A 24157-nucleotide genomic window follows, 5' to 3' on the forward strand; every position below is an offset into this window, starting at 1 on the left:
AGCTTCACGAACTTCTACCACTTGGATAAAATATGGAGAGTAGCAGTTAGAAAAAAAAAATGCAAGTTCTATATTTTTATTTTTTGTTTTTAAAAGAGACTTTGCCCAAAAAGATTATGAGGACCCATAGGTGTAGTTCTTTTCTTATTTATTGCTTGCTTTGTGTATTTTCAATGTAAATTAGTCCAACTTGTAAGAATTTTTTTTAACTAATTCTGCCAATAAAAATTATTTAAGAAAATCTACAGAAATGTGATCGTTTCTAAGCAGCCACAGAATATGACACATTGTGGCCATTGTCTGCTGGTTCTAATTAACCATTCTGTATAAATGGTATTTACTAATTGCTGCCATTGTATCTGCTACAAAAACCTATGTTCCCAGAATGTTGAATCAAGAGTTTTCCAAGCAAACCCATGTTTACAGAACACCGGACCTAATTATAGCAGTCGAGACAAAATATCAAGTCAATGCCAATTTAATATAAACATTAAGTAAGCAAATTCCCAAGAGAATACAAAACCAACATGTAACGTAGCAACCGACAGGCGAGGGTTGCAGTTTTTCACCAATTAGCTATTACATTTAGCCTTAATTATTGAGAAGTTCTCGTATAAAGCACTGACCTAGAACCTATTTCTTTTCGTTGCACTTGAAGACTTGATTTTATAACAAGGGAGACGCAGAAGAGGCTTTGGAAGCTTTGAAGTTGATGCTGAACTCCGGCAGCCTTCCAGTGCTACAAATCAATCAAGCATGGGTTATTTCTATCACAATCTATATATTTATGTGTCCGCTCACAAAAAAACCCCCCACTATATTGGGCTAGTTTCACACTAGCGTTTGGCAGAGCTGCGTAGTTCCTCTGTTAAGCCTCGCCCACTGTCCTACCTATTCCTTCAGCTCCGCCTACGTTGACATGCGTCCCCTATCTTTAACATTGGGTACGCAGGCCATGCGAATGTATGCGCATGCCTGCACATTTCTCGTTTTGACGCTGCGTCAACCGCAACAAAATGCAAAATGTTGTGTTTGGCGCAGCGTCAAAACGACGCATGCGCAGGCATCCGCATGGCCTGCATACCCAATGTTAAAGATAGAGTAGCATGACGCATGCCAATGTAGGTGGATCTGAAGAGCTGCGGCAGTGGGCAGGGCTTAACGGAGGAACTACGTAGCCCACCGCAGCTCTGCTGAATGCTAGTGTTAAACTGGCCTTACAGTATGGACACCATCTCACCTCCCTGGTATTTCCACAGGGGGCTGGTTGACTGATTCATTTGAATAACTAAACCAGCCCCTTCCACTAACTATGCTTTGGGTATGACCAAAAAGGGGGCTGGCTTTTGTTGATCTAACCATTTAAAAGTATAACATTATTATAAAAGTCAATTTGTTGTGGAGGGTATAAAAAGAGAAGTATTTACCCATGGCAAAACAGAGGAAATAGCACTGAACTATGCATGTGATACACTCACATGGAAACAGGCAATATCTGGTGTGAGAATCTTCAAATTTAAAATCTACACAGAAGGTCAATTTCTTTGCTACAAAAAAAAAAAAAAAAAAAAAAAAATGTCCTGAGAATAAGCACAAAAACCCATAAAAACTTTCCAACTTAACTGTGAACTACTTTGGATTTTACCGACACAGGTAAAATCCACATCTTGTCTCATATGTAAAAGTGTATCTTTAAAAGGGAACCATGTTTTTACATATGGAAGTAATGCTATGGCTATATAGATGCTTGTCCCTCACTAAAAATGCTACCTTTTTTGTAAGGATACAATGTGCCAGTCATAAAAAAATCTAGCGTAGAAGCCACATATGCAAATTATATTGTGAGTGCACTGCAAAGCAGAGGTCTTGACGAGCCAACAGTGCACTCACAGTCCAATCTGCATATAAGCTCCTAAGCTAGATTTCTCCTGACAGAATGGAACTCTATATAAAAATTTTTTTAAAAAAAAGACAAATATGCCATTACTTCCATATATAAAAACATTGATTCCCTTTCAAGTTAATACATAAAGCATAGGACTCATACAAATAATGCATACATTTTCATTTTTTGACCCTAGTCTTCCCTAGCAAAAATATTGTAAAAAGTTGGGATGTATCAATGTATTTCTGCCATGAAAAAGGCTAAACAAAACATATATATTACAAAAATACACACATATAAAAACAGTTTATAAAAAACATGCAAAACTTAAATCAACAATATTATCTTTCCTGTAAAAAAAAAAAATCAATTAAAACTAGAAAATTAAATCTAAAGCATTATTAACTTGCATATTCTTTGCAATTCAATTAACATACTGCCACAAAAGGACTTGATTACAATAAGGATTTTTTTAATCTGTAGCTTATTTAAGTGGACACAGAAATATGAATTTCCTACAAACAAAAATCAAGAAAAAAAAAAAAAAAAAGCAGGAAAAGGTAAAATTTACTGAAAGAACAATAAAAAAAATAAATTTAGTTTAAACAAAAAAAAAAAAAGCAATTGTGAAACTACAAAATAAAAAATTAACATGTACCATATATTATTACTGAAAAATATATATTTATGTGGCATATTAAGAATAAGAAATAACATCTAACACAAACAGCTAAAACATTTTATTTGGCAGTGGAAGACACAATGTGAACTTATGTACGTAGACGGTTGACAGTAATGCAAAAGTAGTGAACATTTTATAAAACGCATGTTTTTTTATTTTTTAAGTAGGTTCTCTGCTCATGTTTATTTGTGGAAAATTCTGATTAATAATGCAAAATTTCGATAAGTTCTGCCTAGAAGCTTCTCTATTCTCAGCACAGTTTTCAGCTGGCTAGGGCTGGTGCAGATTTACAAATCAAGGCTGTTTTTGTCCCCAGATATAGCACCACATCTCTCCACTGACTGCGTGTTATACTTTAGGTTATATTTTGCCTCACCTTCAATGGGAGCCAATTTAGCAAGATCGGTCATAAAGCATGGACTGGATTGGTGCTGTATCTGGAAGACACCAACCATGTTTATTTTCTCTTTCCTTGCATGACCAATTAAAGGGAATCGGTCAGTAGGTTTTTGCCATTTAATCTGAGAGCACCATTAAGTAAGGGCTGAAACCCTGATTCTAGCGATGTGTCACTTACTAGGATGTGTGTTGTGGTTTCAATAAAACAAGTGTTTTATCGGCAGGTGATTATCACTACAGGACAAGGTGTGCTGTGCTGTGCTGTGGAGTCCTCCTGCTCTGTGTAACCCCGCCCTCAACCCTGAAAATGCCAATCAGTGATGTGGGCGGGGTTAAACATGCTCAGCATGTTGAGTACTGCTAAATCTGAAGCAGAGAAAACAGTAATTTCATCAATACTGCTCCACCCAGTAAACTAAGTGATACATTTCTGGAATCAGGGTATCTGCCCCTACATCATGCTGCTCTCAGATAGGTAGCAAAAACCTGGTGACAGACTCTCTTTAAAACAGGACATACATATAAAGTAGCAGTCGGTCAAGACCTTTCTGCTAACGGCACCATATACCTGTACACTCAGCCCAGACAAGTGTCCACGTTTTAATGCTAAGAGAGTAGAGAACCACTGCCAGATATCTCCGAGTGTAACTCCCTGGGAAACAAAGCATCAGGCAGGTTATATTACGATCGACCAATTCTTCAGCTTTGGAAATATTTAAAAAATGGCTTTTTAATACTTTACTGCCAAATTAATCAAAATTTTTCCAATAATAAATTTAGGTGAAGAACCATTATAACATTTGACAAACAGTGACACACGTGTATATATATATATATATATATATATATATATATATATATATATATATATATATATATATATATATATATATATATATATATATATAAAAAAAAAAAAAGCAGTAGATTCATTGTCAAGATAACAGGTACAGTAACTTTTTAATCAGAATTGTAGTCAGCACTGCTCGTCGCAGATTTATTTAAATTACATCTAGAACAATGAGGCAATATTGGCAGTTCTATACAGTAAATTTCACTTAAGATTCATTACATCGCAGTCAGAAAACAAAATATAGGTTGCAGCACAGAGTTATAAATTGTACAAAATAAACAGAAAATAAAGTTTTTTTTGTTTTCCTATAAATCTCTAAGATTTGGGTTATATTTTAATTAGAACTTAAATGTCTACAATTATAGAAAATGGCAGGCCACAAACTTAAATTACAAAATTCCCCCAAAAAATATATTTTTTTTTTCTGAAACTTTCCTATGAAAGTTACAATGATATTGCATATTATTTTAATATATTAATATATACTTTAATTTAACTCACAACACTTTTACACATAAAACTATTAGACCAGGTACATGGTAGATGATGCAGATGGAACCGGTTTTGATCTTTGGCACCATAGCTAGTCTTCGGATAGTGTTTCTGAGAAAACCGGATGACTGATTTGGGATTTTCCATTAAAAGAAATAGTGTTTGAACGGATCGTGATCTGGAACAAGAAGAGAAAAGATGAGTTTACCAAACTGGATCTTGGACCTGAAGACAAGACATCTTTTTAGAATTGGCTCAAAATGCTTGTGGATGTTTAGAGTCAGACCAATTTGTCCTTTACATTTTGACGATTTTATTTTGCTAAATTCTCAAAGAGACAAAATGGAGAAAAAAATATATATTATGGCTTCAAGGCTTTGTGCACACGGTGCGGATTCTGCTGTGGAATTTTCCGCGCAGATTTTGCTAAATCTGCAGGTAAAATGACCTGTGTTTTACCTGCAGTTTTAGGCTCTGTGCACACGGTGCGGATTCTGCTGCGGATCTGCAGCAGAACTGCAGATGATGTACAGTACCATTATAGCCTATGTAAAAAAAAAACCGCTGTGCACACGCTGCGGATTTTTCCACGCGGTTTTTGTGCGGAAAAATAAAAGCAGCATGTCACTTCTTTTGTGCAGTTTTGCTGCAGTTTTCCACCTGCTCCATTCTACAAATCCGCAGGTGGAAAACCGCACAAAAACCGCAGTAAAACCGCACAAAAAAAGGAAGAAATCCGCAGGAAAAAATGCAGGTCATTTGACCTGCGGATTTAGTAAAATCCGCGCGGAAAAATCCGTGGGAGGATCCGCACCGTGTGCACATAGCCTCAGTGCAGATTTAGTGCAGTTTTTGTGCAGATTTCCCCTGCAGATTTCTATAAAGGAGCAGGTGGAAAACTGCAGCAAAACCGCACTAAGGCTGTGTGCACACGCTGCGGAAAAGGTGCGGATTCATCCGCGCGGATTTTGTACAATCCGCAGGTGAAACCGCAGGTCAAAAGACCTGCGGTTTTACCTGCGGATTGCTCTGCGGTTTTGCCCTGCGGTTTTTCATCTCCTCAATGGAGGAGATGGCAAACCGCAGGAGAATCCGCAGAAAGAATTGACATGTCAATTCTTTCTGCGGATTGAAAACCGCAGATAATCCGCGCGGAAATTTCCGCACCGTCTGCACTGCGGTTTTTGATTCCCATAGGGAATCATTGTACTGTACACCGCAGCAGAAACTGCTGCGGGTCCGCAGCGGCCAAAACCGCTGCGGAACCGCAGCAAAATCCGCAGCGTGTGCACACAGCCTAAAGAAGCGACACGCTGCTTCTTTTATTCAGCACCAAATCTGCGCGGAAAAATCTGCAGCATGTGCACAGCGTTTTTTGCTTTACATAGCCTTAAATGGTACTGTACATCACGTGCAGTTCTGCAGGGCCAAATCTGCTGCAGAACTGCAGAGAATCTGCACCGTGTGCACAGGGCCTTACAATTCTGGAATAAAAAAAACAAAAGTTTTAAGCCCCATGTTTAGCAGAGAACTTTGATTTCCACAGCAGACCAAAATACCGTAATAGTCTTTTGCCCCCCCCCCTTTCTCTTTTTCAATACTATAAAAAAAAAAAATTAATGATCATTAAGTGCATCTGTTAATCATTTAAATGCTATGGTCACCTCTGAAATAAAAATAAAATTATTAGTTGTTACCTTGAGTTAAAAAAATAAAGGGGTCGTTCAGGCTTGCGATTCAAGTCTGCAGTCACCACTCTATGTGACTGTGGATTTGTGAACCTTCACAGTGCACACTGTCAGGATTCTCCAGTCACGATTTGCATACATGCAGTCACGATGCAACTAGATGTGCAAGTGAATTGAGAACGGCCAAACACATCTAGTCGGAATGTAGCCGTATATATGCAAATCACATACTTGTGGTAAGGCACCCGCTCGCTCCCGCCGCCGGCACTGTAGAATACTACATAGTTAATACGGTAAAACCTAGAAATATGATACACAGCTGCATATGCAAAGAATATTTTTTAAAAATATTTTTGTTAATCAAATATATTTTAAATTGAACAATCATAGAATAATTCTGAAAAAAAAAAAAAAACGGAAAATGCATGATTTTGTCAGCTCCAAAATAGCTCATCTTTCCCACCTAATACCAGTTGCTGATCCACTGGGTAAAACATTCAGAAAATAACTTTGCACATTTACATTAAATATTTACGCCATTTTCGTCTTCTAAAAATAAAAGGGTTTAAAAATGGACTGTCAGTACAGGATGACTGTTCAAACTTAGTCAAAAGCCCCATTCACACATAGCGAGATCACTAGCGATATTGCTAAAGTGTCACCGATTTTGTGACGCAACAGCGATACCGGTAGGGATCTCGCTACATGTGACACTCACCTCCGACCCAGCTCCCCACTGGATATCGCTGATCGTGCAAGATCAGCCTGGTCCATTTCTCGTCGTTGGCTTCCTGCTGGCGCCGACGAGCGATTCCATGGACGCAGGCGGAAGACGTCACCCTCACCGTGTCTGACAGGTAAGTATCGACCGCTGCTGCATCGCTAGTGAGATCTTCCTGCTTGGCAGCTCACTAGCGACCATTTAGCGATGCACCAGCGATCCTGACCGGGTCATATCGTTGTCGGGATCGCTGGTGCATCGCTAAATGTAACGCGACCTTAAGTCCCGCCACTCAGTGTTTTACTGCGGGGCCTATCATTCAAACACTTTCCCACCTGCTTGTTTTCCCTCAATATCTGCCCCCTCTTCTTAGATTGACAACTCTGTCTTCATAGGGCCAGAGAAGGGTGGAGGTATATGGAAACCAAGCAGGTGGGAAGGTGCATAAAATGATTGGCCCCGCCATGCAGCATCGAGTGCCTGTATGTACTTACGTAGTTTCCACCATCATTCTGTGTCGACAGAGTCCTATTAAACCTTTCTTGAAATCATCAACGGTTCCCAAAATGATCAGCTCCTGACTGGGGTAGACTACTTCAAAGAAGAATAATTCTTATTGTAAAGAAGGCTGATCTCCTCTGGAGATTCAATCTTTCTTTTTCCAGGAGAAAGAAAATCCAGTTGATATTCTACTCTTTAATCCATTAAGCGTTAAAGTGGTATTCTCGAATGTTAAAGTTACAGGACAGGGGATAACTTGCCAGTCCATCTCATCAAAGCGACCCCCACCAATCCCGAGAACTGGGGCTCTTAAGAGCTCCGGCTGAAATTGAGCAGACTTGATCATGCACCCTGCCACTGTATTCACTTTAATGAGAATACCAAAGATCAGCCAAGTGCAGATTCTCAGCAATTTCCAGTGGTACGATTAAAAATGAATGGAGCAGCAGTGCACATGATCGACCTCTACTGATTTCAGCTGAGGCTTTTAAGCGTGCTGGTTCACGGGATCGATGGGGAGACTACCCCATTAATGCCGATGAGTGTATACTATCCCATTCCTTCCCTGCAGAGTGTGCCATGGGTGCTCTCCTTTTTACTATATTCCTACACCTAATACATTCATTCTTCTGCAGGGTGTGCTTTCCTACAACCTACCCTTTGGTTCGAAACAGTCTGCATGATCTGGCCTTCATGAAAACTTGGATGCTTTCCTACTTTTTCACACTCTTAATCTGTTGCAGCTGATAGCAAATGTAAAAACATAGAAAATTCAGTGCAAAAAGTGTCAATGCCCTTTAAAGAGTAACTAAACCATATAATTATTTTCTCCTTTTAACTGCAAACAGACTGTTGGCGGTCTGGATCCTGAGATCCACGCCGAGTGTACAGCTTAGGACCCAAGAAGGAACAGCTTCTACCTGAGCATGCACACAGGGCAGAACACGGATGTAAAAGAAAGCATAGAATATTTACTAAATCTGTAATATGCGGTGGGTGGTCAGACAGTAGCCATGCAAGGGGTGTTTTTTAGCAATTAGTGGGGGTCTTAGGAAAAGGATCCCCACTGATATGCTTGCAATTAAAGAGGACCTGTAACTTACTCAAAAATTTTGAGGTAAATCACTTGTAAAACTCCATGATCTCCCCTGAAGCAGCCATTCTTTTCCAATTTGGGCTGCATCACTCCATTTCAGAGATATCCACATTTGATATGCATTTGATAAAGTATCTCATACAATCCTTATTGAAAAAATGACCAAGCATGGGAATGACAAGGCTACGGTTAGGTGGAGTCATAACTGGCTCAGTGATCGTACTCAAAGAGTGGTGATAAATGATTGCAAATCCAACTGGAAGAATGTTTCAAATGGCGTACCACAAGGCTCTGTCCTGGACCCAGTGTTGATTAACAGTTTTATAAAATTATCTAGATAAGGGAACTGAAGGTAAACTGATCAAATTTGCACGCAATGCAAACCTAGGATGGCTAGCAAATAATAATAATAAATTTTATTTCTATAGCGCCGACATACCGTATTCCGCAGCACTTTACATTTTAGAGGGGACTTGTACAGACAATAGACATTACAGCATAACAATAATCACATAGATCATAACAGATACCAAGAGGAGTGAGGGCCCTGCTCGCAAGCTTACAGTCTATGAGGAAAGAGGTAGACACGAAAGGTGGGTGGTAACAGTTGCCCTGATTGTATGGACCAGCCATAATGTTAAGTGTGTAACAGTACACAGAGGGCTAATGGATGCATAAAGCATGTGGGAACATGATGCGGGGAACCTGGTTATGGTAAAAACTTTTGACTGTGCCACACTGGGATAGATTAGGTTAATGTGTTGAGGCGGTAGGCCAGTCTGAATAAATGCGTTTTCAGGGCACGCTTAAAATTGTGGGGATTGGGGACTAATCGTATTGACCTGGGAAGTGCATTCCAAAGAATTGGCGCAGCACGTGTATAGTCTTGGAGACGGGAGTAGGAGGTTCTGATTATTGAGGATGCTAACCTCAGGTCATCAGCAGAACGGAGGGCGCAGGTTGGATGGTATACTGAAACAAGGGAGGAGATGTAGGGTGGTGCTGAGCCATGAAGAGCTTTGTGGGTGAGGGTAATAAGTTTGTACTGGATTCTGGAGTGGATGGGTAGCCAGTGTAATCATTGGCACAAGGTAGAGGCATCGGTGTAACGATTGGCGAGGAATATGATCCTGGCAGCAGCATTCAAGACAGATTGGAGAGGGGAGAGTTTGGTAAGAGGGAGACCGATTAGAAGAGAGTTACAATAGTCGAGAATGAATAAGAGAAACAGTAAGAGTTTTTGCGGAGTCAAAAGTAAGAAAAGGTCGAATTCTAGAAATGTTTTTGAGGTGCAGATGACAAGAGCGAGCCAGTGATCGTATATGGGGGACAAAGGAAAGCTCAGAGTCAAGTATGACCCCAAGACAGCGGGCATGTTGCTGCGGAGTAATAATGGAACCACACACGGAAATGGCAATGTCGGGTATAGGTACATTAGTAGCGGGAGGAAACACAAGGAGTTCAGTCTTTGACAGGTTCAGTTTCAGACATAGTGAGGACATGATGTTAGACACAGCACTTAGACAATCGCCTGTGTTTCCTAGAAAGGCTGGCGTGATGTCAGGAGAAGAAGCGTATAATTGGGTGTCGTCAGCATAGAGATGGTACTGGAAACCAAATCTACTGATTGTTTGACCAATAGGGGCAGTATACATTGCGAAGAGGAGGGGGCCTAGGACTGATCTTTGAGGAACCTCAACAGTAAGGGGAAGATGAGAGGAGGAGGAGGAGCCAGCAAAAGATACAGTAAAGAAGCGGTCAGAGAGATAGGAGAACCAGGAGAGAACGGTGTCCTTGAGGCCAATGGAACGGAGCATAGTGAGGAGGAGCTGATGATCCACAGTGTTGAATGCTGCAGAGAGATCCAAGAGAATTAGCATGGAGTAATGACCATTTGATTTAGCTGTTAGTAGATCATTAGAGACTTTAGTGAGGGCAGTTTCAGTAGAGTGTAAAGAGCAGAAACCGGATTGGAGAGGGTCGAGAAGAGAGTTATCAAAGAGATAGCAGATAAGACAGGAGTAGACCAGGCGTTCCAGGAGTTTAGAGATGAAGGGAAGATTAGAGACAGGTCTATAGTTAACGGCACAGTTTTGGTCGAGAGATGTTTTTTTTTAAGTAGTGGATGTATGACTAACACTAGAGAAGATAGAGAAAGGATTTAGAAGTATCTAGATAAGCTTGAACAAAGGGCAGTAACTAATAGAATGGTATTCAGCAGGGAGAAATGCAAGATTCTACATCTGGGCAAGAAAAACAAAAATTTACAGAATGGGAGGAATAGAACTAAGCAACAGCATGTGTGAAAGACTTGGGTACACGATTAGATCATATATTGCACATTAAATGAACGATTAGAGGATCTGGAAATGTTAAGCTTTCAAAAAGACAGCTAAGAGGAGACAGAATAGCTGTCAAATATATGAAGGGATGTCACAGTGTAGAGGGATCATCCTTATTCTCATTTGCACATGGAAACTAGAGAAGCAATGGGATGAAACTGAAAGGGAGAAGATACAGATTAGATATTAGGAAAAAAAACTTTTTGACAGTGAGGGTGATCAATGAGTGGAACAGGCTGCCACGAGAGAGGAGTTCTCCTTCAATGGAAGTCTTTAAACAGAGGCTGGACAGACATCTGTCTGAGATATTTTAGTAAATCCTGCGCTGCACTGAGCAGGAGGTCGGACACTATGACCCTTGAGGTACCTTCCGACTCTAATATTCTAAGATACTACGATTTTCACATTTGTTGCTTTTGGAGCGCAGTATGCAAAATCTCTGCTTGCAGACCAACTGGGTGTTTCTTAATAGTCTTCTCTGGGAACGTGCGCATTCACTCCTCCTTCCCAGATGCTGCCAATCACAGCTTAGCAGCCAATCTAGCAGTTTCAGGCTCAGCCAAGCTGAGATAGTGTCAGGGAAGGATTGGTGCTTGAACCCTGAGAAGGCTCTGAACAAATGCCCAGATTAACTGCAAGCAGAGATTTCACATACTGAGCTCCGAAAGCAAAACATGTGTATCTCTGCAATGCAAAACAGAAAAAAAAGGATGCATTAAGGAGAACCAGGGGATGTTTGCAAAGCATTTAACTCGTTTCTTATATATCAGATCCAGGTTCTCGATATATACAGTACAGACCAAAAGTTTGGACACACCTTCTCATTCAGAGTTTTCTTTATTTTCATGACTATGAAAATTGTAGATTCACTCTGAAGGCATCAAAACTATGAATCAACACATGTGGAATTAAATAATTAACAAAAAAGTGTGAAACAACTGAAAATATGTCTTATATTCTAGGTTCTTCAAAGTAGCCACCTTTTGCTTTGATTACTGCTTTGCACACTCTTGGCCTTCTCTTGATGAGCTTCAAGAGGTAGTCACTGGAAATGGTCTTCCAACAGTCTTGAAGGAGTTCCCAGAGATGTTTGGCACTTGTTGGCCCTTTTGCCTTCACTCTGCGGTCCAGCTCACCCCAAACCATTTTGATTGGGTTCAGGTCTGGTGACTGTGGAGGCCAGGTCATCTGGCGTAGCACCCCATCACTCTCCTTCTTGGTCAAATAGCCCTTACACAGCCTGGAGGTGTGTTTGGGGTCATTGTCCTGTTGAAAAATAAAATGATGGTCCAACTAAATGCAAACCGGATGGAATAGAATGCCGCTGCAATATGCTGTGGTAGCCATGCTGGTTCAGTATGCCTTCAATTTTGAATAAATCCCCAACAGTGTCACCAGCTAAGCACCCCCACACCATCACACCTCCTCCTCCATGCTTCACGGTGGGAACCAGGCATGTAGAGTCCATCCGTTCACCTTTTCTGCGTCACACAAAGACACGGTGGTTGGAACCAAAGATCTCAAATTTGGACTCATCAGACCAAAGCACAGATTTCCACTGGTCTAATCCATTCCTTGCGTTCTTTAGTCCAAACAAGTCTTTTCTGCTTGTTGCCTGTCCTTAGCAATGGTTTCCTAGCAGATATTTTACCATGAAGGCCTGCTGCACAAAGTCTCCTCTTAACAGTTGTTCTAGAGATGTGTCTGCTGCTAGAACTCTGTGTGGCATTGACCTGGTCTCTAATCTGAGCTGCTGTTAACCTGCGATTTCTGAGGCTGGTGACTCAGATGAACTTATCCTCCGCAGCAGAGGTGACTCTTGGTCTTCCTTTCCTGGGGTGATCCTCATGTGAGCCAGTTTCTTTGTAGCACTTGATAGTTTTTGCCACTGCACTTGGGGAAACTTTCAAAGTTTTCCCAATTTTTCAGACTGACTGACTTTTATTTCTTAAAGTAATGATGGCCACTCATTTTTCTTTACTTAGCTGCTTTTCTCTTGCCATAATACAAATTCTAACAGTCTATTCAGTAGGACTATCAGCTGTGTATCCACCAGACTTCTGCACAACACAACTGATGGTCCCAACCCCATTTATAAGGCAAGAAATCCCATTTATTAAACCTGACAGGGCACACCTGTGAAGTGAAAACCATTTCCGGTGACCACCTCTTGAAGCTTATCAAGAGAATGCCAAGAGTGTGCAAAGCAGTAATCAAAGCAAAAGGTGGCTACTTTGAAGAACCTAGAATATAAGACATATGTTCAGTTGTTTCACACTTTTTTGTTAATTATATAATTCCACATGTGTTAATTCATAGTTTTGATGCCTTCAGAGTGAATCTACAATTTTCATAGTCATGAAAATAAAGAAAACTCTTTGAATGAGAAGGTGTGTCCAAACTTTTGGTCTGTACTATATATATATATATATATATATATATATATATATATATATATATATATATATATATCTCCATATCCATCTGCTAAGGTTTAGGTACTTTTTTTTTTTAACCTGGAAACTATTAACACATTCTAACTGCTATTTATAAATGACATGCAAATAATCTGACACACGAAAACCGAATACCTAAACTGGATATTCATAAGCAGAACTAAAGTGTACAATAAAGTGTACATATTAAACAGATTCATAGGAATATTACCTGTCAACAACAAGTTTTTGAGCGTTCCCACAATTTAATTTTTTTTTTACCCTCTTCCCACCCCCACACACTCCTAATACTGAACAGCAAAATTAATTTTAAGAAAATTAGGCCTAAATATATAATGTATATTATAATAAACTAATGCTAGCAATGACATTTATGTCACTTCTATAACCTGCTACATGCAGCAGAACTGGATTTTCATTGTTTCACACAGATATCAGACATGATTTGCAACTTGTAAAAGGCCCCAAAGAGTTAAATTACAAATGAAATTAGTTTGTAAATTTAGGTTTTTTTAAAAAGTTACCAGGTCAGTCATACAATTACACGGGAAACCCTGGTGTCAGGAGACGACACATCTTAATAAGCCGTCTACCTTCCTAATGTGTTGGGTTAGTAAACAAGCATAAAAAATGGTTCAGAAATGTGAAAAGTCAAATTCCATCAAGCATAGGTAATGTAAAGTTCATATTTAATTAAAAAGCACTGAGGATTATGTGTGACATTTAAATACTTCTCTGCTCACAAGACCTGCAGAACATTGGGCTTGACATTAGTGGAAGGCAATGTCAGACCAAAGCGAACTATTTTTCATTGAAGGTATAAAAATCAGTGGGGGCTATTTATCAAGCCACCGACAGGTTTATGCATCCTAATTGGTCATATGTCCCTGTGACTTCTTTGGGAACTTACTGCTAATTGTGACATTAATCGTCTCCCATCCAACACTAGAAAGTGCATTCAACTGTATTATTCTTAACCAATGTCCAGAGCTCAGCGTATAGCCCAGTAAAGACGAGGGGAATGTAGAGAGGGGTTAACGCAGAAGCTATGTTTAATTTCCCAAGTTGAAAAAAAGCTGTCGCTATAACGGTAGGAGCGATAGGGTCTTATCTGAGGATTGGCGAGAACAATTAAGGGTGCATATAGGTGCTCACCCGATCGGGTTGTTTAAGAGACATCTACTCTAGAAGCACGAAATGTTCTATATTATGAATAAATCTATGATAAAGTTCTCAGGCCAGGTTCAGACAGGCATATTTTACAGTTTGCCTGCAATGTCCGGAGTGACCGAGGGTCTCCGACCAAAACTTAAAGCCTCGTCTAATTTGCTGATAGAAACTCACAGCCTCCGAGCCAAACTTGAAGCGAACCTGTCAGCAGGATTTTGCTAAGTAAACTACAGACACTGTCAGGTTGGCAGTGTTATATTGATTAATTTGATACCAGGGGTGAAGAAATCAATCTTGTGGTTCTTGTGTAATCAGTGTTAGAAGTTTTCAGCTAATGATAAGCTCGTACTCTTCGGCAGGACTGGAGGCAGAATCTTATCTTTCTGCTCGAAGCCAAAAGAAACCAAGGAAAGACCTGCCCACAGGTCGCCCTGAAGCACAAACATGTTCCTCATCATAGAGACGGATCGCGTGATCTTCGGGATGGCCTGTGGGACGGTTTTTCCTTGGTTTCTCTGACTTAGAGCAAGAAGATAAGACCCTGCCTACAGTTCCGCCCCGAAGCACAGGCATCTCAGTAACTGAAAACTTCTAAGGGTGTGTGCACACGCTGCGGATTCTGCTGCGGTTTTGGTCCTGCGGATCCGCAGCAGTTTTTGCTGCGATGTACAGTTCCATTATAACCTATGTAAAAGGAAAATTGCACTGCAGAGTTTCTCTGGGGTTTCAAATCCGCAGCATGTCAATTCTTCGCGCGGATTCCGATGCGGTTTGGCACCTGCTCCATGGCAGGTGTCAAACCGCAGGGGTAAACCGCAGAAAAATTGAAGATTTACCTGCGGTTTTCATCAAATCCGCGCGGAAAATTCCGCAGAGCAATCCGCAAAGTGTGCACACACCCTAACACTGATTACACAAGAACCACAAGACTGATTTCTGCACCACAGGTATCATTTTAATCAGTAGAACAGCAGCAACATGACAAGGTCTGCAGTTTACTTAGCAAATTCCTGCTGACAGAGTAGGCTTTAAAGCGAACCCAAGTCTTCAATCCAAACTTACAGACCTCTCTAAATCTCTAACCCAAACGTACAGCCTTCTTTAAAATCTGACCCAAACTTACAACCTTCTGTAACTTAGTCCAGATCAGAAGACCATTCTGGATATCGTTGTCCAAGTATGGACTGTAAAAAACATCCATCTGAACTTGGCCTTTGACTGTTCATCATGGTATAAAAGAGAAGCACATATTTAGTTATGTTCTAGACAAGATTTGATTTGCCTTACTCTACGTTTTCCCTTTAATTCAACTTATTCCAAAAATGACATGAGATTTTCAGCTTTTAAGTAAAAAGAAAAATACGATTTTTCCGATACTTTGTCAGGAGAGATTTATGCTGCATGTGTCTTTATGTAGTCACCCAGTGCTTGTGATAAGGACTGCAACAATGTACCGTATTTTAATGAGAAGTTGGAATCCTAGCAAAATTGGTGGAAAGTTGAGGGTTTTACACATGTGAAGTGTAAAATTGATGGATCATTTTACTGCTGGGGAATCCAAACCCAGGATCTAAAGGAACCTTAGGTCCCAAGAAACAAATGGGAAAAGTCAATGTTTCTTAGATAAAGAGCGTTTTTGTAATGCACCTTGTAGCACTGACATAGTATCTTTTCCATAATGCTACATAAAGATTTGCTAAATTAATATAAATCCGGTCAGGTTAAGACATTTTTAAGTCACAAAGTCGGCCATTACTTTACTGCTGTGAAACTGTGTAAACACTGATCAAAGAGAAAGAATAATAAGTCAAGCAACGTTAACACAAAAGTTACACCAACTGCAAATGATAGCATAACCGAGAAAAATAATGAGAAAGCGGAGTTTTCAGACTTTTGCTGTGAGATCCACTTGTCCCGGGAACATCTCCAAAATAAATACAGATAATCACCTTGTTTTGGCCACATGGATACATCAAGTACTCGGAATGGCTTTTAATATAATTCCCGTTCCTGTTGATACCTTTGGAGTCGGTCATTGATGAGGGCATTCATGGGAAATTCTCTCAAATCCATATAGTCTGAAACTTGCACATGACAATTCTAAAATCTAATCCCCCTTCTTACAAACTCACCCTTTTCAGGCTGGCAGCCCCCTGTCCGGAACGTATGGCAGCCAGGATATCCTGGCGGAGCTGTTCTGGATCAGAACTTTGTAAAGATACTGTGGACTTTTTTTCAGGAATGAGAGGAGGACTGTGCACTCTGTATTTTAGTTCAGGGGTTAGTTTCTATAAAACAAGAAGTTCTTACAGTGACAACATTCTCAGGGTTAAACATATTAATGACAAATTTGAGAAAAGCCTCACAAATGTATTCAAACACAGTGATTAATGTGAACACATATTAAAGGAAGACCTATCGCCTATTCAGAGGTGGCTAGTTTTTGCTGATTATAATTCACCCGAATATTCAGGTTTTTGGGTTTTTTTTGTTTTTATAAGTCCGCCATATGTTTCCAGAGATATAGGTCTTTTTATCTCAGGCTACTTTTTTGGCAGGGTAATATTACAGAGCAGCTGAGAGATACGCCCCAGAGGATCCTATGTGCCACACCCCATTACTAAAGACTATAAAAGTTTGCACTAAATAAAAAGCCCACATCTCTGGAGCCATATGGTAAAATACGAAAAAAAGGAAATATACGGTAATCAGGGGAACAGTCGGGATTAAATAAGAGCAAAAACTGCCGACTTTTGTCCTGATGACAGGTCTTCTTTAAAAGGTAATTTCCAATTTAAACCCTCCTGGCACCATTCACATCTTTACCTACAATACACCTCTTCACATGAACCTAGAAATTTGGGGTGTTGCTGGAACACAGTGATCTGCAATGGGTGAGCTGCCTAGGCTATCGTTATGCATGTAGAGAAGCAAGCACAACACCTAAGCTATAGTATGATGGGTGGTTTATACAGTGCTCCCGAAAAGTATCCAGAGCTCAAAAGTGTACGAAGTTTCAGCTGGCCCTAATTAGGACATGTTTTCTTAATTGACATGGAGGACATCTTCTAAACCATCCAGAGTATGTATCATGTAAATTTACTGTTGTGGTATGTGCACAGGCCCTTTATACTTGTTAAATAAAAGAAGGGCTGGATTAGGGCTGAAACCACCAGACACGCCCAGAGGGCACTTAAGGCCTAATTTGCTACTCGGGATTTCCTGTCTCCACAGTTTTCTGTGGTGGGGAGCAGATTTCAATTTTCTTCTGCACATAGAGTACATCTGTTCTATATGCATGTCAAAATCGAAAAGAAGGGCTGAGTTTGGGCTGAAAACACTTTGAAGGGCTGGATACGCCCATTGGACTATTAAGGCACAATTTGTATATAGTATAGGGGCTGTTGTAACCTTACAGCACTTCTAGGGACAAAGATGTCTAGAACAGTATTTACATAGGCTACAGCATTAATTTATAGTGGTAATAACTGCTGACGCTTTCCTTTGAATACATACCTCCAATGGAATAAATTAGCTCCTAGATCAGTGTTCCCCAACACCGGTCCTCAAGAGCCACCAACAGGTCATGTTTTCAGGATTTCTTTAGTATTGCTCAGGTGATTGAATTCTTGCCTGTCCAGGTGATGCAATTATCACCTGTGCAATACTAAGGAAATCCTGAAAACATGACCTGTTGGTGGCTCTTGAGGACCGGAGTTGGGGAACACTGCCCTAGATGCACGTGACTTTTGTGGAAAAGGAGTTCTTCCCTTTAAAAACATCAATGGTCATGCTGCCGACCTCTTTTTTTCTAATCCAATAACCTGCCATATTACAGATACAGCGGACCTGCAGCCCGGTCATGGCTAACCTATCTACAGACCCGTAAGATCACATTATACATTTCCCACTGCTTAGACTTCCTGCTTGAATCAGTACACATAGGGAAGGAAAGTGTCTGGGGTCAATCTATGCAAATTAATAGTTAATTTATGGAAATTGCTCTTTAATAGTTAACATTAATACATTTCTGCAACCTGAACATATTAATTAAATAAACTCCATTAATAGCCACACAACAATATTATTACATACACATACCGTAGCCATGTTAGGGGGGAGGGGTTTCAATGTTCAAATTTTAAATTTCTTCTGTTTCAATAATTAAGAGTCATATGGATTAAGAATGTAGTTGCTCTACCCTGCACATTTGTTGTTTTTTTTTACCTAAAGACACCGAAAAGTGTTTTGACATTAAAAAAAACCCTTATCTGAAGCTCCAAGGCTCATTTCCCGCAGCGCCGCCTGTTTATCACAATTCTCCCCATTCTGGTAAATGCACATCAGGAAGATATCTCCTCCAGCCACGGGGCAGCAGCGGATATTCATGCTTAAGCAGGTGTTGTGCCTTCACACACCACCAGGTGAGTGCAACCACTGTCCTATCGTGTGTGCTTTTGCCCATCTCTAGAGGTCTTCAAGCTTTAGGAATGGGCTCACCTCCCTGCCACCCCAAAAGCATATAATTTTTTAGGAATTCAATTCCCAGGTTGTTGATCCAAGACCTATATTATACGGTTTTGTTTTAGGATTCCATATGACTGAAGAAGCTATAGTCCTATAACTTGGAAAATATGTTGCATGAGCCATGACTTTCTCTACTGGTTCTACTGAACTCAAAGTGGGCGCTCTCTGAGACATCTGTGTATTTTCTGGTACCGACACTATATTGCTTTATTGTCTTCTATTCGATGACTTAAACATGTTGACGTTATACCCTATAAGACGGGATATTACATCTTGGACCCCACTGATGCGATTACGAGTTTATGGCCTGACCCCCTTCAGCTTTGACCTATTACTTTATTTCTGTAGATCACAATTAAAATTAGTACATTTCCATGGGACAAACATACTTGGGACCCATTCATTATGGGCACAAATAGTGTAGTATTTTTTTGAAAAGGTACACAGAACAAAAGAAAACCTTTGTACATCTACAAAGTGTAAAGTTTTCCTGGATGACCAATATCAGATGGTCAAGGAAATGTATCTTCTCATGATACTCTGACAACGTCAATGGGCGTCCTCCCTCTCTATGTCAATGACATACTGAAGGGGGGTGCTGGCCATCAGGCTCAGTTTAAAAAACTAAGACAGCCCCCATTTCAATTAACTGATGCAGAGATAGAGACTGACAACCAGCCACCTTAATCACATTAAAGTGTGTCAGAAAATCACGAGAAGCTACATTTCTAGGACCACGCTGTCACCGGCCATTGCTGAAGTTTTGAAAATTTACCTATATCAATTTAATTTATTTGCATTTGTAAACAACTCAACTATTTAAATTTGTTGGACAAACCCGATAAAAACAAAATTTATTTTTAAGTAATATTTGTAAAAAAAAATTTGCCTGTTTATTTTAGACATTACCTCATCTTCGGTTTCCCCCTGGGGAATCACTGAAAATACTGAAGAATCCTTTTTGGCATCAGTTGGAGATGTAACCGGAGACCAACCAATGGGAGAGTCCAGGTTTAAAGGAGATTTAGTAGGAGAGGAGCCAGAACTGAGCGACTGAGACCTTTTAACCACCGATGTTACAGAAGATGGAAAAGAATTAGATTGTGAACTTAGAAATGGTCTTGGAGTGACAAAGTTGCTTAATTTTGGCAAAGTTAATGGAGGGTTCTGGCTTGTAGGAGAGACAGAGGATTGCACAGTTTTACTGGAAGATGTAGTAGAAATTACTTCAGGCTTCCATTCATTTTGCAAAAGCAGAGCTGGTTTCTCGGAAGAGAAGAGCGTAGGCACATTCCTGGTTTCCAAAAGTTTTTGTTCCAGCATTGCAACATCCAGCCTTTTCTCTTCATGACCCAAAGACTTATCTCGAGAAGACAGATCATTTGAAAGTTCTCTTTGTATTGAATAAATTTCAGTGGAAGTTTGTGGGACATGGGCATGGTGCATTTCAGAACTGGATCCAAGCCCACAATTTTTAATTTCACCATATATTTCCGGTAATGTTGGCTTGTCTTCTGGCAATTTCTCCTCCATTTTAGGAGGAAAATTTAGTACATTCACTCTAGAAGGAAGCGGTCTGAAGGTCACCGAATTAGCCTCATTTCCTAGGTCTCTAATTTTAACAGTACTGCTTGAAGGATTTGCAGAAGTTTTTGTCTTTGCGATAGCAGACGTTACGTACATGCTTGAAGCTCTCCTTTGCATCTGTAGGTAGAAAGAACTTGGACCTTTCACTGGGCTAGGTGGTTTTGGCTTTGGTTTAACCTCAGGAGGACATGGTTTATCCGATGACAGAACATGGGCAGAAGACAAACTTCTTGGAAGTGCAAAATGTACTTTACGACTTTGGTCAGCAGTAGTTTTAGAAACCAGTGTGTTGACGTTTAATCCTTGCGGTGATAGATCTCCATTTTTCACCACTGGCGGTGGTTCATTTTTTTCGTATGCCTGACCATAATGAGGCTCAATATTGCTATGTGTAATAGAGTGGCTAGTCTCATATTCATTCATTGATGGATATACAGATTTCCCAGCGTCTTGTGAACCTTCACGATTGACATATCTTTCTACATCGAACGATCTCTGGGGTATAATTTTGTAAGTAGTCATTCCAACCTTGGGGAGGTAGTCCCTTGTGATCTCATTGGAAGGCTTAGGCTTTGGATCAGAATGCTGTCGATATAGATGAAATGTTTGCGAGTAGGAACTTTCGTCCATGTCCTCCTGGATACTTACAGTCTGAGTTTGGACACTTTCACTAACATTATGGACGAGTTCACGTTCTTTTCCCTTTTGAAGCACCCGATGGTCAACGATTTGTGCCGGAGTACTTAAATGACCGTTGAGTTCAAATTGGACTTTATCAGCCAAAGTATAACCCTGAGAATAAGTGATTTCCCGATCTGTGGTGACCTCCACATCACTATCAAAATTATGTGTCTGAACGGCTGAATCCTGCATTTTTCCCCTTTCACTAATGGAAGGCTTCAGGTCTGTATCCACATTGCTTTCAGTCAGATTAATGTAGCCACTGTCTTCAATAACCAATTCTGTAGTTTCGACAGGCTTTATAGATGGCAGAGTCTGAGAGGCCTGCTCTACTGCTACAACTTTACTCTCAAATATTTCATGATCCTCTAGTTCACTGGTTGGAGTAGAAGTCCTGTTTTCGCTTTCACCTAAAAAAACAAACAAAAAAAAAAGTTAGAGATTCTCCATCATGTATATATTTGTCTAAGAATTTGCTCAACAGGTTTGAAAACAAAAGGGGTGAACATGCCATGTGCAACCTGTCCATATATTCCTAGAAGGGTGTAGTTTGGGTCACAAGTAGTGATGAGCAAGTCTGCTCGTTGCTCGGGTGATCTCCGAGTATTTGGAAGTGCTCGAAGATTTACTTTCTGATACCGCAGCTGCATGATTTGTGGCTACTTGACAGCCTGAATACATGTGGGAATTTCCTAACAAACAGGCATTCCCCACATGTATTCGAGCTGACAAGTAGCTGCAAATCATGCAGCTGCAGCGACAAACTAAATCTCCGAGCACTTCCAAATACTCGGGGAAACCCGAGCAACGAGCAGACTTGCTCATCACTAGTCACAAGACCTACGGCCGGTCTGGACATAGTGGTCCATACTTGGACCGTGACTGTTGGACGTGTGAAACTGGCCACTTTGGGCAATACTTTCCCTTAGAAGCATACCCCCAATAAAAATAATCACAGAGTGCCCCACTGTTAGGATACCCACTGATCATCTGTATTTTATGGAGTAACATGCATGTTTCCTTCTGCAGCGGTACAATAAAGCTTATAAAGTTCAATTATATCAACATAGAAAGGTTAGGTCTTCTAGACAAAGAGAGAGAGGCAGCACGGTTGCTCAGTGGTTAGCACTGCAGCCTTGCAGTGCTGGGGTCCAGGGTTCAAGTCCCGCCAAGGACATCTGCAAGGAGTTTGTATGTTTGCGTGGGTTTCCTCCGGTTTCCTCCCACATTTCAAAGACATACTGATAGGGAAATTAGATTGTGAGCCCCAATGGCGCCAGTGCCAATAATGCCTGAAGCACTACGGAATTAATGGCGCTATTTAAATTTAAAAAAATATATTTTTTCTTCTACATCTTACTCGGGCTCAATTTTGAGGGGTTTTGTTTTAGTATTTTGCACTTTGTAAATGTTTTTATATAGCTTTCCACGGGCAGGTATCTGAACATTCGGGACCCTTTCCTGCTCTGCCCTTATCTATTTATAAGTCTGCTGACACATAGTGAGGTGAACTACAAGAGTTTGGTATGGTCCCGATTGTTGTGGTGGGATGGATTTTATGCTTTTTTAAAATCAAAACACTTAACCGTGTGCCCTATGTTATTTATATGTGCTATTACTAGTTATTTACATAGTACAGGGTATTTGCTCATTGTTTTCAATCTTAGTTTCTGTCTGTTGGCCACAGTGTGAATGTGCGCCTATGCGTTGCACTTATACCAACATATGCTCCAGCAAAATTTTTTTGCTTTGCTCATCTTGTACTTGTATAGTCATTACAGCAAAGTTTAGAGGTTTAGAGACTAGTGTCAATTTTCTTAGAATGTCTAAATAGGTTATTCAGGTTTTGACAACTCCTTTACATAAACTTTTTTCCCCAGATGTACACATTAGATTAAATGGAATACCCCTTTAAATCAGTAAGTGCAGAACTTCTTCACGCTTTTATACTTATAATTACATTTCATTTTTGTAGGAATCCGAGTGTGATTAATTCGTACTGGAAGAAGCAAAAAAAAAAAAAAAACTTTGATATCGTCACTCTGCAGCATGAGAAATCTAGCCTTATATAATGTGCACAATGCCATTCACTATTGCATATATCAGCGTGCAGTGGGACTTCAAAACGATGTGACACCATTTATACTGTCTCTTAAAATTCTTAATATTCTGTTGTGTCGCTGAAACTTTCGCCACATAGAAGGGTAATAAGGAAACAAAGCGAGAATCCAATTTTCCATACGTCACCGGGGAGGTGTCAGAGGAGGCTCTCTGGTCATGCATATCGTACACAACTCATGGAAAGTAAACTTGGAACGTTTACATTGAGTCACGTAAAAAATGGCAGGTCTGAGAGCTGGAACAACAACTTCATAGTTTCCTTGCCTTGTATATGAGACGATTGCTAGACAGTGCTGGAATTTAGAAAAGGCAGAATCAAATTGGAAATATGGACGCTGCCTTTCCGATTACCTCAAATGTCTCACCAATCCAATGTCATCATAGTTAGTAATGATTGCGTGAAAATTTATTACCGTATATACTCGTGTAAAAGCCCACTCCCCTAATTTTGCCAAAAAAACTGGGAAAACTTATTGACTCGTGTATAAGCCGAGGGTGGAATCCATAGACTATGCCCCCATATGCTGCTCCATAGAATATGCCCCCATATGCTGCTCCATAGAATATGCCCCCATATGCATTGCAGCTCCATAGATTATGCCCCCATATGCTGCTCCATAGATTATGCCCCCATATGCTGCTCCATAGAATATGCCCCCATATGCTGCTCCATAGAATATGCCCCCATATGCTGCTCCATAGAATATGCCCCCATATGCTGCTTCATAGAATATGCCCCCATATGCTGCCCTATAGACTATGCCCCATATGCTGCTCCATAGATTATGCCCCTATATGCTGCTCCATAGAATATGCCCCCATATGCTGCTCCATAGAATATGCCCCCATATGCTGCTCCATAGATTATGCCCCCCATATGCTGCTCCATAGACTATGCCCCCATATGCTTCTCCATAGTTTATGCCCCCAATATGCTGCCCCATAGACTATGCCCC

General features: G+C 40.3%; 1 protein-coding gene across 6 annotated transcripts in view; it reads right to left on the bottom strand.

Annotated features, from left to right (window-relative positions):
* Positions 1 to 2610: 2610 nt before the first annotated feature.
* Positions 2611 to 24157, bottom strand: part of COBLL1 (cordon-bleu WH2 repeat protein like 1) — a 167286-nt gene continuing 145739 nt past the window's right edge. For all 6 annotated transcript variants that reach the window (XM_073545757.1, XM_073545758.1, XM_073545760.1 and 3 more), the window contains 3 exons: positions 19722 to 21490; positions 16418 to 16573; positions 2611 to 4489 (listed from right to left, as the gene is read on the bottom strand). In XM_073545757.1, coding sequence (XP_073401858.1) covers positions 4403 to 4489; positions 16418 to 16573; positions 19722 to 21490 — 2012 coding nt within the window. In that variant the 3' untranslated portion in view covers positions 2611 to 4402. The remainder of the gene's footprint in view (positions 4490 to 16417; positions 16574 to 19721; positions 21491 to 24157) is intronic.

The sequence above is a fragment of the Dendrobates tinctorius genome, unplaced genomic scaffold (genome assembly GCF_039654945.1).
Source record: "Dendrobates tinctorius isolate UK_male_01 unplaced genomic scaffold, ASM3965494v1 ptg000143l, whole genome shotgun sequence".
Lineage (NCBI taxonomy): Eukaryota > Metazoa > Chordata > Amphibia > Anura > Dendrobatidae > Dendrobates > Dendrobates tinctorius.